Here is a 13,792-nt window from a genome sequence, read left to right as displayed (position 1 = left end):
AATTCTAAAGGTAAATATCACAGATAACAGATACAAATCAAGTGCCTAAAACAGTCTCCAATGCTGCAGATGTTGGGGAGAGTCTTTTAAGATTCTGTTTCCACATGCCGACCCCTATTGCTATAGGTTCTCTCTTAATTGGCTATCTGCATACTATCAAGAAGTCATATGTCACATGTCAAAGTTTTCCAACAATTGTAGTAATCAAAAGGGAGCAGACAATTTACATAGTCTAGACACCTTCAGGAATGTAAGCTATCAAGTACCTAAAGATAAAAGTTCTTTTTACCCAATTCTTCTGGTTGGTTGGTTTTTTGACACAATGTCTCAAGTAGCCCAGGCTAGCTTTGAACCTAAGTAGTCAAAGAGGATCCTGAATCCCTGACCTTCCTGCCCCTCACCGGCTGAAATTCTGGGCACACCACCCTCCCATACCCAGCACAGCTAGTTCTTTTCTTTTTCTTTCTTTCTTTTTTTTTTTTTTTTAAGAAAAACTTCCCAAGAACACAAAGGCACAGACTATTTAGTCACTAAAATTAAGCTGATGAAGTAATACAATTGCAGTCTCTACAGTCACATGTCTACCTTGCTAAGTCAGGAAGCATATACTTATTAAGTTCCTAACACTAGAAAGACATCTGGTGCTCAATAAACATTTGTAAATTAATGAAAGTACCATAAACAAGCTGTACATTATCTATATCACTTTAATTTTCTAAGTTTTGATAATATGTTCCCACCTATTTTAACATTATAAACTTTAAAATAAGTTTTGGCCCAAAAGTAAAATTATACTGTCTAATAGTATAAAAGTTAAACATTTTATTTACCTTAGTGAAGTCAGTTCCTGTGCATTCAATAAATACATTCCTAGTATTCAGTGTTATTTTTGAATGGTTCCCTGTAAACAATAACAACAAAAATTTCAGACACTTGATATAATACAAATCTTGTTGTTTTTTTTTTTAAATCACATTTTAAACATAGAAAACAATCTAAATACCCTAGAAATAAGGGGATATACAACTTTTTTCCTTTGATTTTTGTAGAAAGGGTATCATTAGCCCAGGTTAATCTAGAATTCAATATATAGCTCAGGCCACAGTGATCCTCCTGCCTCAACTTTCCAAGTAATGGGATTATAAATATGAACCACTATGTGTGGTTATAGGATATATAACACTTTCTTTATATAATTATTTATTTAGTGTGCATGCCATGGCACAGGTGTGAATGTCAGAGGACAACTTGCAAGAGTAGTCCTCTTTATACAACATAGGTTCCAGGAACCAAACATAGCTCAGCAGGTGTGGAGTCGAGTGCCTTTACCCTCCACTGAGCCACCAGACCTGGGCTATCAGACTTTTAAGCTTCTATTACAAGCTGAAAAATACGGATAATCTTCACCATCTTATGACAATATTGCAAACAACCCCAGCACTCAAGAAGGAAAAGGAGGTAGACTTCTGTGAGTTCAAGGTAAGTCTGGTTTAAACACTGGTTTCAAGATATCCAAGGCTATGTAGAAACCCTGTTTTAAAATATAAAACAAACAACAACAAAAAGATAACTAAAGTTTTGAAAGATTAAACCACATAATGATGATGACAAACTACAGCACGCTAAGGTTAAGAGTAGTTTGGATCTAGTCGACTTATAGGCCCACATTCTTGACCATCAAAAGTGCAGGCATCTGCAGCATCAGTATTTCCTTCTCATCCTGTGGCAGCTAAACCTCCTCTGGTCTCCCCAAAGAGACACATCTGCGGCGTTAAGTAAGCTCACTTAAACTGCTTCCTAAGCTTCCTTTAAAAAGGAAGTAAAACACATTCTATGGTTTATTTTAAATATGAAAGTCATTGATAATGTGTTTATAATTTGTGTCCATTTTTTTCATGTCCTGGACAGTCAGCTGTCAGGATAAATAAATAGATTGCTACTGTAGTAAAGTCATTTTAAAAAAAAAAAAAGGAATTAAAAGTCCATGTAAATAAGTTTTAGTATAAAACTACAAATTAGAGCTTGAGTTCAACAAAAACATGCTGTTAAAGCCAAACATCTAAGTAAAAAAAACAAATGAAAATTCTCTTTCTCTTTTTTTACCCAAAGGGCCAGCACGCTTGTGCTTGAGCCTGGCAGCCTAATTCAGTCCTGGAACCGATGTGGATGTGGTGGAAGGATACCCGACTCCTGAATGCTGCCCTCTGACCTCCACACATGCTCTGATATGCATGCTCCCACACAGGCCAAGTACATACGCTAGCCAGACACTAAGCATATCTAAAACATCAGTACAGCCTGAAAAATGTGACACAACCTATAGATTAGCATCAGAATATACTTACACATGCATAAATATTTTTACAGTTTCAAATTAAATGTACACTCTATATCATTCTAAATAATATATATTTTTTACATAAAAATCAGCAATTAAGCTAAAGGTTTTGAAAAAAAATGTACAAAGAACTCTTAAAATAAAATCTATGGGGCTGGAGAGATAGATTAATGGCCTAGAGCACTTGTTGCTCTTGCAAAGGACCTGAGTTCAGTTCCCAGCACCCACACAGTGATTCATAACCATCTGTAACTCCTTTTCCAGAGGATCTGACGCTCTCTTCTGGACTCCAAAGGTACCAGGCACACACGTGGTGCAGAGATATACATGCAGGCAAAACATTTATACACATAATTTTTTTAATTTTTAATAAATGCTGTGGGAGGACCTTCCGCTCCTTCAGCCAATAGCTGCTGAAATACCAGCCCACTGGGGCGTGGTCTATTTATCTTTAAAAAAGAGTGGCAAGCCTCGGCTGCTCTCTTGATTCTGGAGCTTGGTTCCAGCTCCTGCTACTAAGCTCCTTTCCTGACGGTTGGTGTTTTGTGAGTTTTATCCCCCCAAAATAAATACCCCTTTAAATCCTAACTGGTGTGGGATTGTTTCGCGCATTAAATAAAATCTACAAAAGACCTGAGATTCAGATCTACAGTTAATGACTGACAACTCAGTCAGACTATTGAGACTTCTACAAAAGCACCGATAAGAAGCTGAAAAGATCTACGCTTTTCATGCAGTTACTCACCATTTATAATCGGGGGCATGGAGAGGACCACACCATTGCTGTCATAGATAACTGGATACAGGGGCTTATTTTCAATGATATGTAAATATTGCTTTAGGTGATTGTCAGTCTGAAAAGAATTAAGTCAAAATTAGTTATTTCTAGTTTAACCAGCAGACACCAAAAATGTTCCAAATGACAGAAAGGTATAAACTCATAAACTTTACCACTATAAATGGACATCTTAATTTTTGCATAGTCTCTATTACCTGGGTGAGATGAGAAAGTGGTCCCTTTCCCAGAGTGAAAACAGATTTGCATAGGCATTGACAAGTCATCACAAACAAAATGCAGCCATCACAAAATTCAGAAAGCCAAATGAAGTCACTGGTAAGTGAGGAGAAATGATACTATTTGTACTTGTTATTTTCAATGTTAACTGACAGCTGAATCCATGACCACTGCTAAGGCTCTAAGATGCTAACGGGTAGCTAATTTACAATAGTGTTGCTCACATACACAATAGCTAAATTTCTAACTATACATGCATGAGTGTTAATTCAACACAAATGTGAAAATTAAAAAGAGTATAGTTTACTTGCTGGCTCTTAATCCTTCTAACACACTAATAACATCTCAGAGGTTTAAATAGTAACAAGAACCCAAACACAGTTGCTTATGCCTTTAGTCTCAGCATTCAGAAGGCAGAGGCAGGAGGACAGGGACAAGGACAGTCTAATCTAATAGTGAGTTCTAGGCCAGTCAGGGCTACATATATAGATACTGTCTCAAAACAAACAAATCAACCAAAAAACCAAAAGCTAACAATAGACAAATTGCGATCCAGGCCATAGCTACTTAAACTGTGGATCACAGCTTTATATGGGTCACATGACTGAATGTGGATGTTAATAAAAATCTGGTAACAACAAAAGGTTTTTGAAGGCACAACAACCAAACATCAATTCCGAATCCAGCAGGTGACGAAGGTGAGGTTTCTAGCAGCGCTTCCCATGCTGTCAAGCCTCCACTGCAGTCCTGCTCCAGGACACTCAGAAAGCACACTTTGCACAGCGCACGGCACCACATTCACACCTCAGCCCAGATTCAACACTATTGCACGCCATGGCTATGAACTTCAGTGACTACACTGTACACAGAAGTTTTCTGGTCTTGTAGAAACACAATAGTTTAATTATGGAAAACAAAGACTTTCTGAACCTGCACGTTTCCTGCCTCAGCCTTCAAAATGCTGGGATTACACATATGTACCCCCACTGCCAGCTAAAAGAGTTAATATTTTCTTGTTATTCCTTAAGTCATATAAAATTATTTATCCTCAGATTATATTGTGTTAGAATAAATTTTGGCTTAGGAATAAAATAGGATTCCCAAACATTTCTAAAATGCTCTGAACAAATCTGTCATTCTGTGTTCTGTATTTACATGAAGCACTGACAATTATAAAATCAAAATATCAATCAACTCTGAAAAACACTAAGTTCCACATCCCACAGTATCAAATACTCATCCAGGATTTCAGTCTTTAAGATAAAGTAAACAAGCATTTCAAGCTCATTAATATGTAATTTACTCTTACCTTTAATAAATGTACAAATATACACTACAAACTATTTTCAAAATAAGTTTATTTATTTAAAATAAGTTATTTAAATATTCAATATTAAATATTCATAAAAATTTAAATAATTCATTTAATAATTTTATTTACTAAATATTTTAATGAAGAGTTCAATAAATTGTTTTTATAAATGAATATTAAATAATGTTATTTAAAATAAGTTTCTTTACGATTTATTATCAGCAAATACTTGATTCCCACACCTGCGTGCTATACCTACATCCCTACAGTCACATGAGAAAAGGTCACCAAGTGGGAAGTTCAAGAAGCCCTGGTTCTGACCCCGTTTTAGTCAGGAGAATGCATTTCTTTGGGACAGAGCCCAGACACTGCTCTTCTCCCCCACCCCCCGAAAAAAGCAGTCACTATTTCTTCCTAACTCAATACTCAACATTAAAGGCATGTCATGATTTATTTAAAACGATGGGATAATAATAATAATAACCTTATTTGTAAGGTAAAGATAGTGACTCTCTCAAAACCACTGTTGTAAATTATGTATGTTAACTGCAAGTTGAGAAGGAACACATAAAATGTCAACTTTATTTTTTGTTAAAGAGAAAAAACAAAAATAATACCAAGTCAGTGAGATGGTTTAGTAGGTGAGGTGCTTTCCTCCCATAAGCCAGGCAACCTGAGTTCAATCCTCAGATACATTCTGGAAGGAGTGAACCATAGGCGTCTGATCCTCTATCCAGCTATGGCTCATTCAAATACACACACATGCAAGCACACACACATGCAAGCACACACAAATGCAAGCATACACACACGCAAACAATAAAACAGAAGATTTTTTACCTTGTATATATTCATTAGTTCACAAGCTGTATGCTCCTTGGTCATATTCAGAGGCTTGAATTTGATATCTGAAGGACGTTTCGCAGTGAAAGTGAATGGGCCTGACAAAGTGTCCAAGTCATGAGTGCCAATAGCAACCAATGTTCTTTTTCTAAAAGTTAAAAGAGGGAAAGGCGGAGGAAAAGGGAAATGAGAGTGAGAAATCTTAATATTCTGAAAATAACAGACCATGTTTTAAATTCTTATTTTAAACACTTCCTTAAAAGAGCTCATGGCTGTTGCTATGTAACATTTTGATTGCAACATAACAAATTCTCATAATCATTAAAATAGCAAGAACAAAATGTCAGTTAAGCATGATTACCTCCACAGCAGAAACAAAGGCTTTCCTAAGTATTGTGTTCTTATGACTTCTTAAAATTACTTCAACATGGAGGTGCACACATATTTAGAGTATTTACATATAATGACACATTTATAAATCAGATAAAATGGATAATATTAGATACACTTGGGGATGTAGCTTACTGGCAAAGCTCTTGCTTTACATGCACAAAGCCCTGGGCAGAATCCCAGTACTGAATCAAAACAAACAAACAAACAAATAGTATAAGTGATAAAAAACTGGAATAACTGTGGCTGAACTGGGCAGAGCTGCTAGCAAGCAGAAAGGATCTATTATTCAGGGAGTTATTAATAAACACAGGAATACCAGACAATGAAATACATGGGTCCGAGAGTTTAGATAAATGAAACCCTGCCAAATCCATAGATAAGAAAGTAGAAACCAATCAGACCTTAAAAAAAGGGTGGGGAGGGGAGGAAGGGCAATGTTTGATCAATGAAAACCAGGAGAGGCACAGGAGGGAGCAAAGAAAACAAAAGCTCCAGGAGACTACAATGTGTGTTCTGTGAAAGACTAGCAAGACGAATTACTAAGTGGAGAAAAAGATGATGGAATTAAGGAGGCAGCATTGCAACACACAGTACAGATACCAAATGCTACGGGCACACTAGAAACAACTTTATGGGAATCTATGACAACCAGGATGTCAGCTTCCAAACTCTCTCAAGACATTACTTAGGAGTTGCTGCCAGGAACTGCCTCTAGATGCCGAGGATTAGAGTGTGCTTGCTCTCTTCTCCACAGCAGTTAAAGTTGACAGTCTCCAGAAACAACAAGTAAGGCAGAGGCTGAAGTGGAATCAAATAAAGAAATGCCTTCTAATGTTGAAGAGATTTTCAGTCAAGCACGGGAGTTCTCACTGCAATTCCAGTGCTCAGGAGGCTGCAGTACAAAGATCAAGGCAGGTTCCAGGCCAGCCTGAGCCTCAACTCCACGAAAGGAGGAAGGGAGGGAGGGAAAAAAATTTATAATAAAAAAAATCCAAAATCTGCTGATCACTTCCTAGCTTTCACTGCTTGTCAAACCTTGCACCTTATTCTTTTAAAAACGCATTCTACTTTGCTGCAGACAAGTCGTTCCTATTTTATTGCCCTTGCCCACTGTACTCTTACAATGTACAATAAACTTAAAAGGTTTTATTCTTCAAAATAAATTTAGTTTATTTCTTATTATTTTGCTTAGTAGTGACATATATTAGCAAGCTGATACGTAGATTTTTAACATAAAAAGACGAAGAATGTTATTGAGAGTCCCAGGAACATGTTTCTACTATCTGAGCAAAGATGGTTTACAAAGAAGCAAACACATAAGCACTAGCTGCCAAGTCTGATTTGTAGTTTTAAGCGTTTTCCAACACTGAAGAAAATATCTAGAGTTCTTCTAGACTGTCACTGACCTGTCCCACATACACACCACACATATACCCTGCAAGTCATTACAGTTTGATGAGCTTCAAGAAATAAAAGTTCACTTTTCTATTTTTTTACATTTTTCTATTTTATTTAAGAATATGTCACTGTCAGTATTATCTTTGGATCAATATAACTTCTTTCAAGATCAAAGCAAAATAACTAAAGCTAGTGTTTCTCACCATTAATAAATACACAATTTTCTTTTTTATTGTTTGTTTGGACAGGGTCCACCCACACAGTCCTGGCTTGGAACTAGCTGCCCTTGAGTATACAGCAAACTTCCTGCCCTACCTGGCTATGAAATTCATTATATTTCCTCCCCTCTTTTAGACAGGGTCTCACTATGTAGCTAGCCCAAAACTCAATCTTTAGACTGGACTGGCCTCTAACTCACAGAAATCTACTGCCAAGGAAATCTGAAGTACTGAAATTACCTCAAGGAGTCCCATTATTACCTTCCCTGACTCCTAGGGTTCAGGAATAAAAGGTCTCAAGACCACTGCCCTACAGAGAACAACACGGGAAGTGATAATGCTGTAGAAGCTCAGCAAGGCTAAGGCCCTGGGTTTGGCACACAGCACAGCCAAAAAACATAAAAATAAAGCAAACTACAGTCACTTAAGTTCAGGTTGCTTTTATTTATTTTTTTTCCAATGTTGTGATCTAGGCTAAGCCCACACTACATGTCAGATTTATGTCTACCCCTGTTTAAGTTTTATATGTCAAAATTTAATTATACTTATTCAAAAAGTGGTCCAATCAAAGAAACTTTTCCACTTCTAAATGTGAGACTACCCTTCAAATTTCCATGGTTTATGCTTGGTAATTTAATATATTAATAAGGATCTGAACAAGGTTGGGGCCATATAGCTCAATGGTAGAATATCTACATGCATGAGGACCTTAGTTTGGCTCCCAGCATGCATAAACAAGCAAACCATGTTACAAACATAATTTTTAAAATGATTTGAACAGAAAGAAAATAAACAAGAAAACTCCTAGAAATAAAAATTCTCTACATACCACATATACACCACTCTTAAGATTTTTTGTTTTTATTTATGTTTTATACGTATATCTGTGTACACACACACACACATGCGAGTCGCAAGGAGCCCTGAGGCTGTCAGGTGATCCAGCACTGGAGTTACAGCACCAAGGCTGCAAGCTGCACCATGTGGGTGCTGGGAACCCAAAGCAAGGGCTGCAAGTACTCTTACCACCGCACCATCTCTCCAACCCACACATACCAGTTTAAACAGTAACAAACATCTATCTGGTGCAGCAAGGTGAAATTCTCCCATGACCAGAGTTTAGAAATGTTTTGAAAAATAATCTGCAGAGGTAGTGTGGTGGTTTGAATGAGAATGGCCCCAATAGGCTCATATATTTGAGTATTTGGTCCCTAGGTAGTGAAAGTATTTGGGAAAGATTAGGAGGTGTCGCTTTGCTGGAAGATGTTTATCTCTGGGGGTGAACTGAACTTTCAAAATCATGCCACACTCCGTGTCTCTCTGCCTGCTGCCTGCAGATCAGGATGTAAAGCTCTCAACACTGTGCCTGCCACCATGACCCCACCAGGACGACCATAGACTAACCCTCTAACTGTAAGCAAGCCCCCCAACTAAACACTTCCTTTCGTTATAAGTTGTCTTGGATATGGTGTCACTTTCCAATGATAGAACAGTAACTACTACAGGTAGATACGTGAGACAAGGAGATAAGAAAGGGAAGGGATGGAAAGGAGGCAGAAGAGGAAGACAAGCGGAAAGAGGACGAAGCCCTACGAACCTGCAAATATTCTGGTGTAGTTTCTCTTGCAGTTCGATGAAGCTGTCATATCGCTCTTTAGTGAAGGTGATGTTCCGGAGAACCGCGGCCACAGCAAAGGGGCGCACTTTAGCTGTCTGGAGTCAGAGCACCAGCAGGACAGGTTAGCACTAGGGCTTTCCTTTGTCAAAACATTCGACAGAATAGTGGTTGCACTCCTGACGGGGCCACAAACTGATTCAAACAGGCATATATTCATGTAGTCAATCGACAAGGAGTTACGTGGTAAGCAGGACATACAAGCAGAATTTACATTTTATTCACAATTTCTGGATACTAAATTAGAGAAAAATTAACCTTTAACTAATTTGTTCATAGGCTTTACTTTTGCCAAAAGAACCCCTCCACATTTATCTTTATAAATTTTATTAATGTATCATAATTTAAACAACTGTATCTCAAATATGTCTCATCTACTTAATTATTTTTTTTATAGCAGACACTGAACACAGGCATCTCTCAGACTAAGCTAATGCTCTCCCACTGAGTTATACCCCAGCCTTCAAGCTATGTTTTGTTTTGTTTTGGACTTTTTAAAACAGGATCTCTCTCTCATGTACCCCAGGTCAGCCTCAAACTCACTGCACGAATGATGCTGGCCTTGACCTCTTTCTGCCTCTTCCTCCATGTTCTGGAATTACAGGCTTGCACCACCACACCTGATTTAAATGTGCTTTATAAAAACAATTTATTTTGTTTTCTTTCACTCCTTAGTAGTAAACTGACAACCTTTTAAAACTGTTATTTTATATGTACAGGTGTTTGCCTGCATATATGCCTGTGAATCACATGTATGCTTTGTGCCCATACAGGCCAGAGAGACCATTAGACTCCTTGAAAATGGTTTGAGTGCCATGTGGGTGCTGGGAACGGAACCCAGGTCCCGTGGAACAGTAGCCAGGGCTTGTAACTGCTGAGCTGTCTCTCTGGCCCCATAAACTGACAATGTTTAAGGGTAAGAAACTGAAAACACACCAATATTAACACATGACCACAGGAAATGACATTTGGCAGGAAGGTTGGCTTTGTTGCTTTTTCCTTTCTACCTCATTAATACATGCATAAAAGGGAGAATTAAGGGAAAAATAAGAACTTTTTTATTACCTCTTCTGTGATAATCAATTTTTGGATTTCTCCCGTAGGCATTACTCGTTTGTATACTGGAGCTTTTATCCTAAAATAATATTAAAACAAAGTTACTTAAAATAGCAACATTATTTGATAATTACAGCTTATGCTTATAAAGTATTTATATATAAGTTTGTATATATATATATAAATCAATAAAATTAGAGAAAATGGGTTAAATTACAGTAAGCAGCATTGTTTGGATATTAAAAATAAGAAAAAAAAAAACTACAAACTTCCTAGCATTTACAGCTGTCCTAAACTGCAGAGAATACCCTATGGTAATGAGTCTCTCACTGGAGTTCCAACAGAGACCACAAATCCATTAACTGAGCAAGAACTATTCAAGACCCTGGACCAGACAGTGTTTACGTTTCATTGGTACCACAAAATTCTAAGTTCTAAGAATAAATAAAGTTTATTGAAATTGAGATTAGAGAGGCCCTGGTTCTATCCACAGTTACTGAGTCAGAGAAGGCAGTGTGAAAGCGTGGTAACCGCTGCAGTCTGAAGGCATTTCTGGCAGACTGACACCACCCAAAGCCAGGTACTGCTGTCGGTCAGAATTTCCACAGTCCACGGAGGAGTTTGCTGAAGCTCAGAACCTAGCTCAATGGATCCTGGAGGCTGAGCCTGCATTCTAGCAAGCTCTCTTGTGATGCAGATACTACTGGCCTGTGGGCCATAGTTGTAATTACAAAGGCTGAAATCACATCCTAATTTTGTCTAGATATAAAAATTCACAATGTTTATTGAAAATACAGATCCTAGGTAGGAATGGCTGTACCTACATATAATCCCAGCACCTGGAAGGCAGAGTCAGGAGGACTACCATGGATCCAAGGCCAGCCTGGTGTGCATACTAAGTTCCAAGCCAGCCAGGTATATATAAAAAGGCTGCCTTTTTTAACACACACATAAACACCTATATCCATGAATTTAAAAAAATAAAAGATCCTGACCCATGGTCCTAAAATCCAATCATTTAAATTATCAAGAATGAAAGCAACTGAACAAACCCCCAAATTCAAAACACTTAACCAAATAACCAAACATCATTTCAAATATCTACATTCACTCTAAGATTTCATAATTTCAGAATACCCAGCAACCAAGGGCTCATTCTCTTTTGCAACTGAACAGATGATGTGTAAGTAAATAAAACAAAAATTATTAATTCTGATAGCTCTAGTTTCATCTTCTTCACCTTACATATTTATCACCTTCTACAGTCTACTGCATGCTGAGTTTTAAGGGCCTTAAAAAAACTTTCATTACACATCAGGAGATGAAAACTAGAGAAGCCACAATTAACATCCACGTCCAAGACCGTATACATGCCATAAGATACTCAAAACTTCCACAAAGGCCTCTGCCCCAGGCTCCTTATGATTATCAAGGTAAAGGCAAACAAAGTCTACTTGTCACCCCTACTTTTCCTCATGCTTTAACAAATCTAAGAACTATCCATCACACTGGGATTACTGAGGGAAACCACAGAACCTTGTTGAAGGACTTTCCTGGCAACCCTAAGATCATGTATTCCCAGCTTTAAACTCTGTTTCCCAATTTTGAAGTGGCTACAGTCCACATGACTCTTATCTTCCAATCACCATTTATGTTGACCGAAAGCTGTGTATCCACATGAGGTTTTTCCTAGAAATTTAAGCTTGATTGCTGATAACAACAGGAAGAAAAGAAGAGAGTCGGCTTAGCTATGTGCACAGTTCCTTACCTTTCTTTGAAGACTTGAAGTCCCCGAGCCAATCCCTCCAGACACAGGAGATCATATCTGTTGGCAGGGACGTCAACCTTGTAAAGCACAACATCTGAGGCTCCCCGTGCCTTTTGGTTGCCTTGCTCCTTACTTATAATTTGCTTCTCAGAAGTCTAAAACAAGCCAAAGAAGTTTCATAAACTACAAAATATATCTTTTCTGCAACAATAACAGAAAAATGCTACACATGTCATAATCACAGCAGACAAAAAATACTGTTTTATACCCCTGGACAGAATACATCTAAAGCAACATCAGCAAACAGTGGACTACCAGCCAATTCATGCACCCCACCTGTTTTGGCAAATAATGCTTCACTGGAACACAGATAAACAAAATTACATATATTATTATCTACTATCATACACTGAGACAACTTAGTTATGGCAGAGACAATATAGCCTCCAAAACCATGGTCAGCATCTCTGCCACTTCACACAAAAAGTTTTGTCATCCAAAGGAAATGGACATCATCATGGACACAAAGGAGAACAAACGTGTTAAAAAGATACAAATGTCACAACATGAAAGAAACAGCTCTCCGACAAGAACCCTGGCAGGCAGCCCCCAGCACGCAGCCTGGAAGGAACCTGAGGGCGAGTGAAAGATAGCACAAAGGCCTCGGAACACCCAGAGAGCAGAGCTGTGCTGAAAATGAGAGGAAAAACGGAAGGAGCCAAGGAGTCCACCACAGCAGAGAACGACACATTTTTTTTTAAAATAATAATCATAGCAAAAAAAAGTTCAATTTCACTCCTATTTGGTTTTTTGTTGTTGTTGTTGTTTTCTTTTTTGAGACAGGATTTCTTTTCTTTTTTTTTTTTGTGTGTGTGTGTGTGTGTGTTTCAAGACAGTTTTTCTGTAACTTTGGAGCATGTCCTGGAACGGCCTCAAACTCAGATTTCCTCCTGCCTCTGCCTCCCAAGTGCTGGGATTAAAGGCGTGCACCACCGCCCAGCAGACTAATGTTGTTTAATGAAGAAAGCTACGACACCCTGCTAGCGCACACAGCAGAAGAGCTCTAAGTAAAGAAGTGGAAATAACCTGGTAACCAGAGAATAAAAAGTAGCTCTAATACTTGCAAGGGCATTAATGTCATTTTCAGACTCGGTTCATGAAGCCCTATATAAAGGCTACACTTGGAGTACTACCTGACAGAAATCAAAGAGCCAAAAATATATTTCAGAACCAGAAGGCATGTATGATCATATAAAGGAAATCATCTGTTTCTCAAAAATAAGGCCTAGCAAGACAAACTGTGAGCTCAAAAAGGCAAGTAACCCTCCCAAAAACAGAGTACAAAAATCCCCAAATTGCCAGAGTCTAACTATAAGTTAATAACACAGCAAACTCTGGGGGAAAAAAAGAGAGAGAAGAGGGGGTTTACAAACCAACTGGTTATCCAATATCAAATGGTCATCCCTGAAAGTATATATACATACAAGCAACACTATACAGAGTGAGGTTATATTTATGTATTTGGAAATAAGTGTGTATACATATGTATGTAACAACAATTAAAGAGAAAAGAAGCCATGTGTTTGAAAAAGAAGGGTGGATATATAGAAGGGGTTAGAAGGCCGGGCGATGGTGGCGCACACCTTTAATCCCAGCACTCAGGAGGCAGAGGCAGGCGGATCTCTATGAGTTCGAGACCAGCCTGGTCTACAGAGCTAGTTCCAGGATAGGCTCCAAAGCCACAGAGAAACCCTGTCTCAAAAAAAAAAGGGGCGG

At 38.1% G+C, this 13,792-nt stretch overlaps 1 protein-coding gene across 2 annotated transcripts in view; it reads right to left on the bottom strand.

The window, feature by feature from the left end:
- The window catches only part of Farsb (phenylalanyl-tRNA synthetase subunit beta), a 67,251-nt gene that overhangs the window by 46,382 nt on the left and 7,077 nt on the right, over positions 1–13,792 (bottom strand). For both annotated transcript variants that reach the window (XM_050161045.1, XM_050161044.1), the window contains 6 exons: positions 12,017–12,171; positions 10,258–10,327; positions 9,115–9,230; positions 5,506–5,656; positions 3,084–3,192; positions 831–901 (listed from right to left, as the gene is read on the bottom strand). In XM_050161045.1, the coding sequence (XP_050017002.1) occupies positions 831–901; positions 3,084–3,192; positions 5,506–5,656; positions 9,115–9,230; positions 10,258–10,327; positions 12,017–12,171 (672 nt within the window). The remainder of the gene's footprint in view (positions 1–830; positions 902–3,083; positions 3,193–5,505; positions 5,657–9,114; positions 9,231–10,257; positions 10,328–12,016; positions 12,172–13,792) is intronic.

This window comes from Alexandromys fortis, unplaced genomic scaffold, assembly GCF_014885135.2.
Source record: "Alexandromys fortis isolate MF-2015 unplaced genomic scaffold, M_Fortis_MF-2015_v1.1 scaffold_98, whole genome shotgun sequence".
Classification (NCBI taxonomy): Eukaryota; Metazoa; Chordata; class Mammalia; order Rodentia; family Cricetidae; genus Alexandromys; species Alexandromys fortis.
Note: the sequence above shows the minus strand (reverse complement) of the source record. Positions and strands in the feature narration are given on the sequence as shown.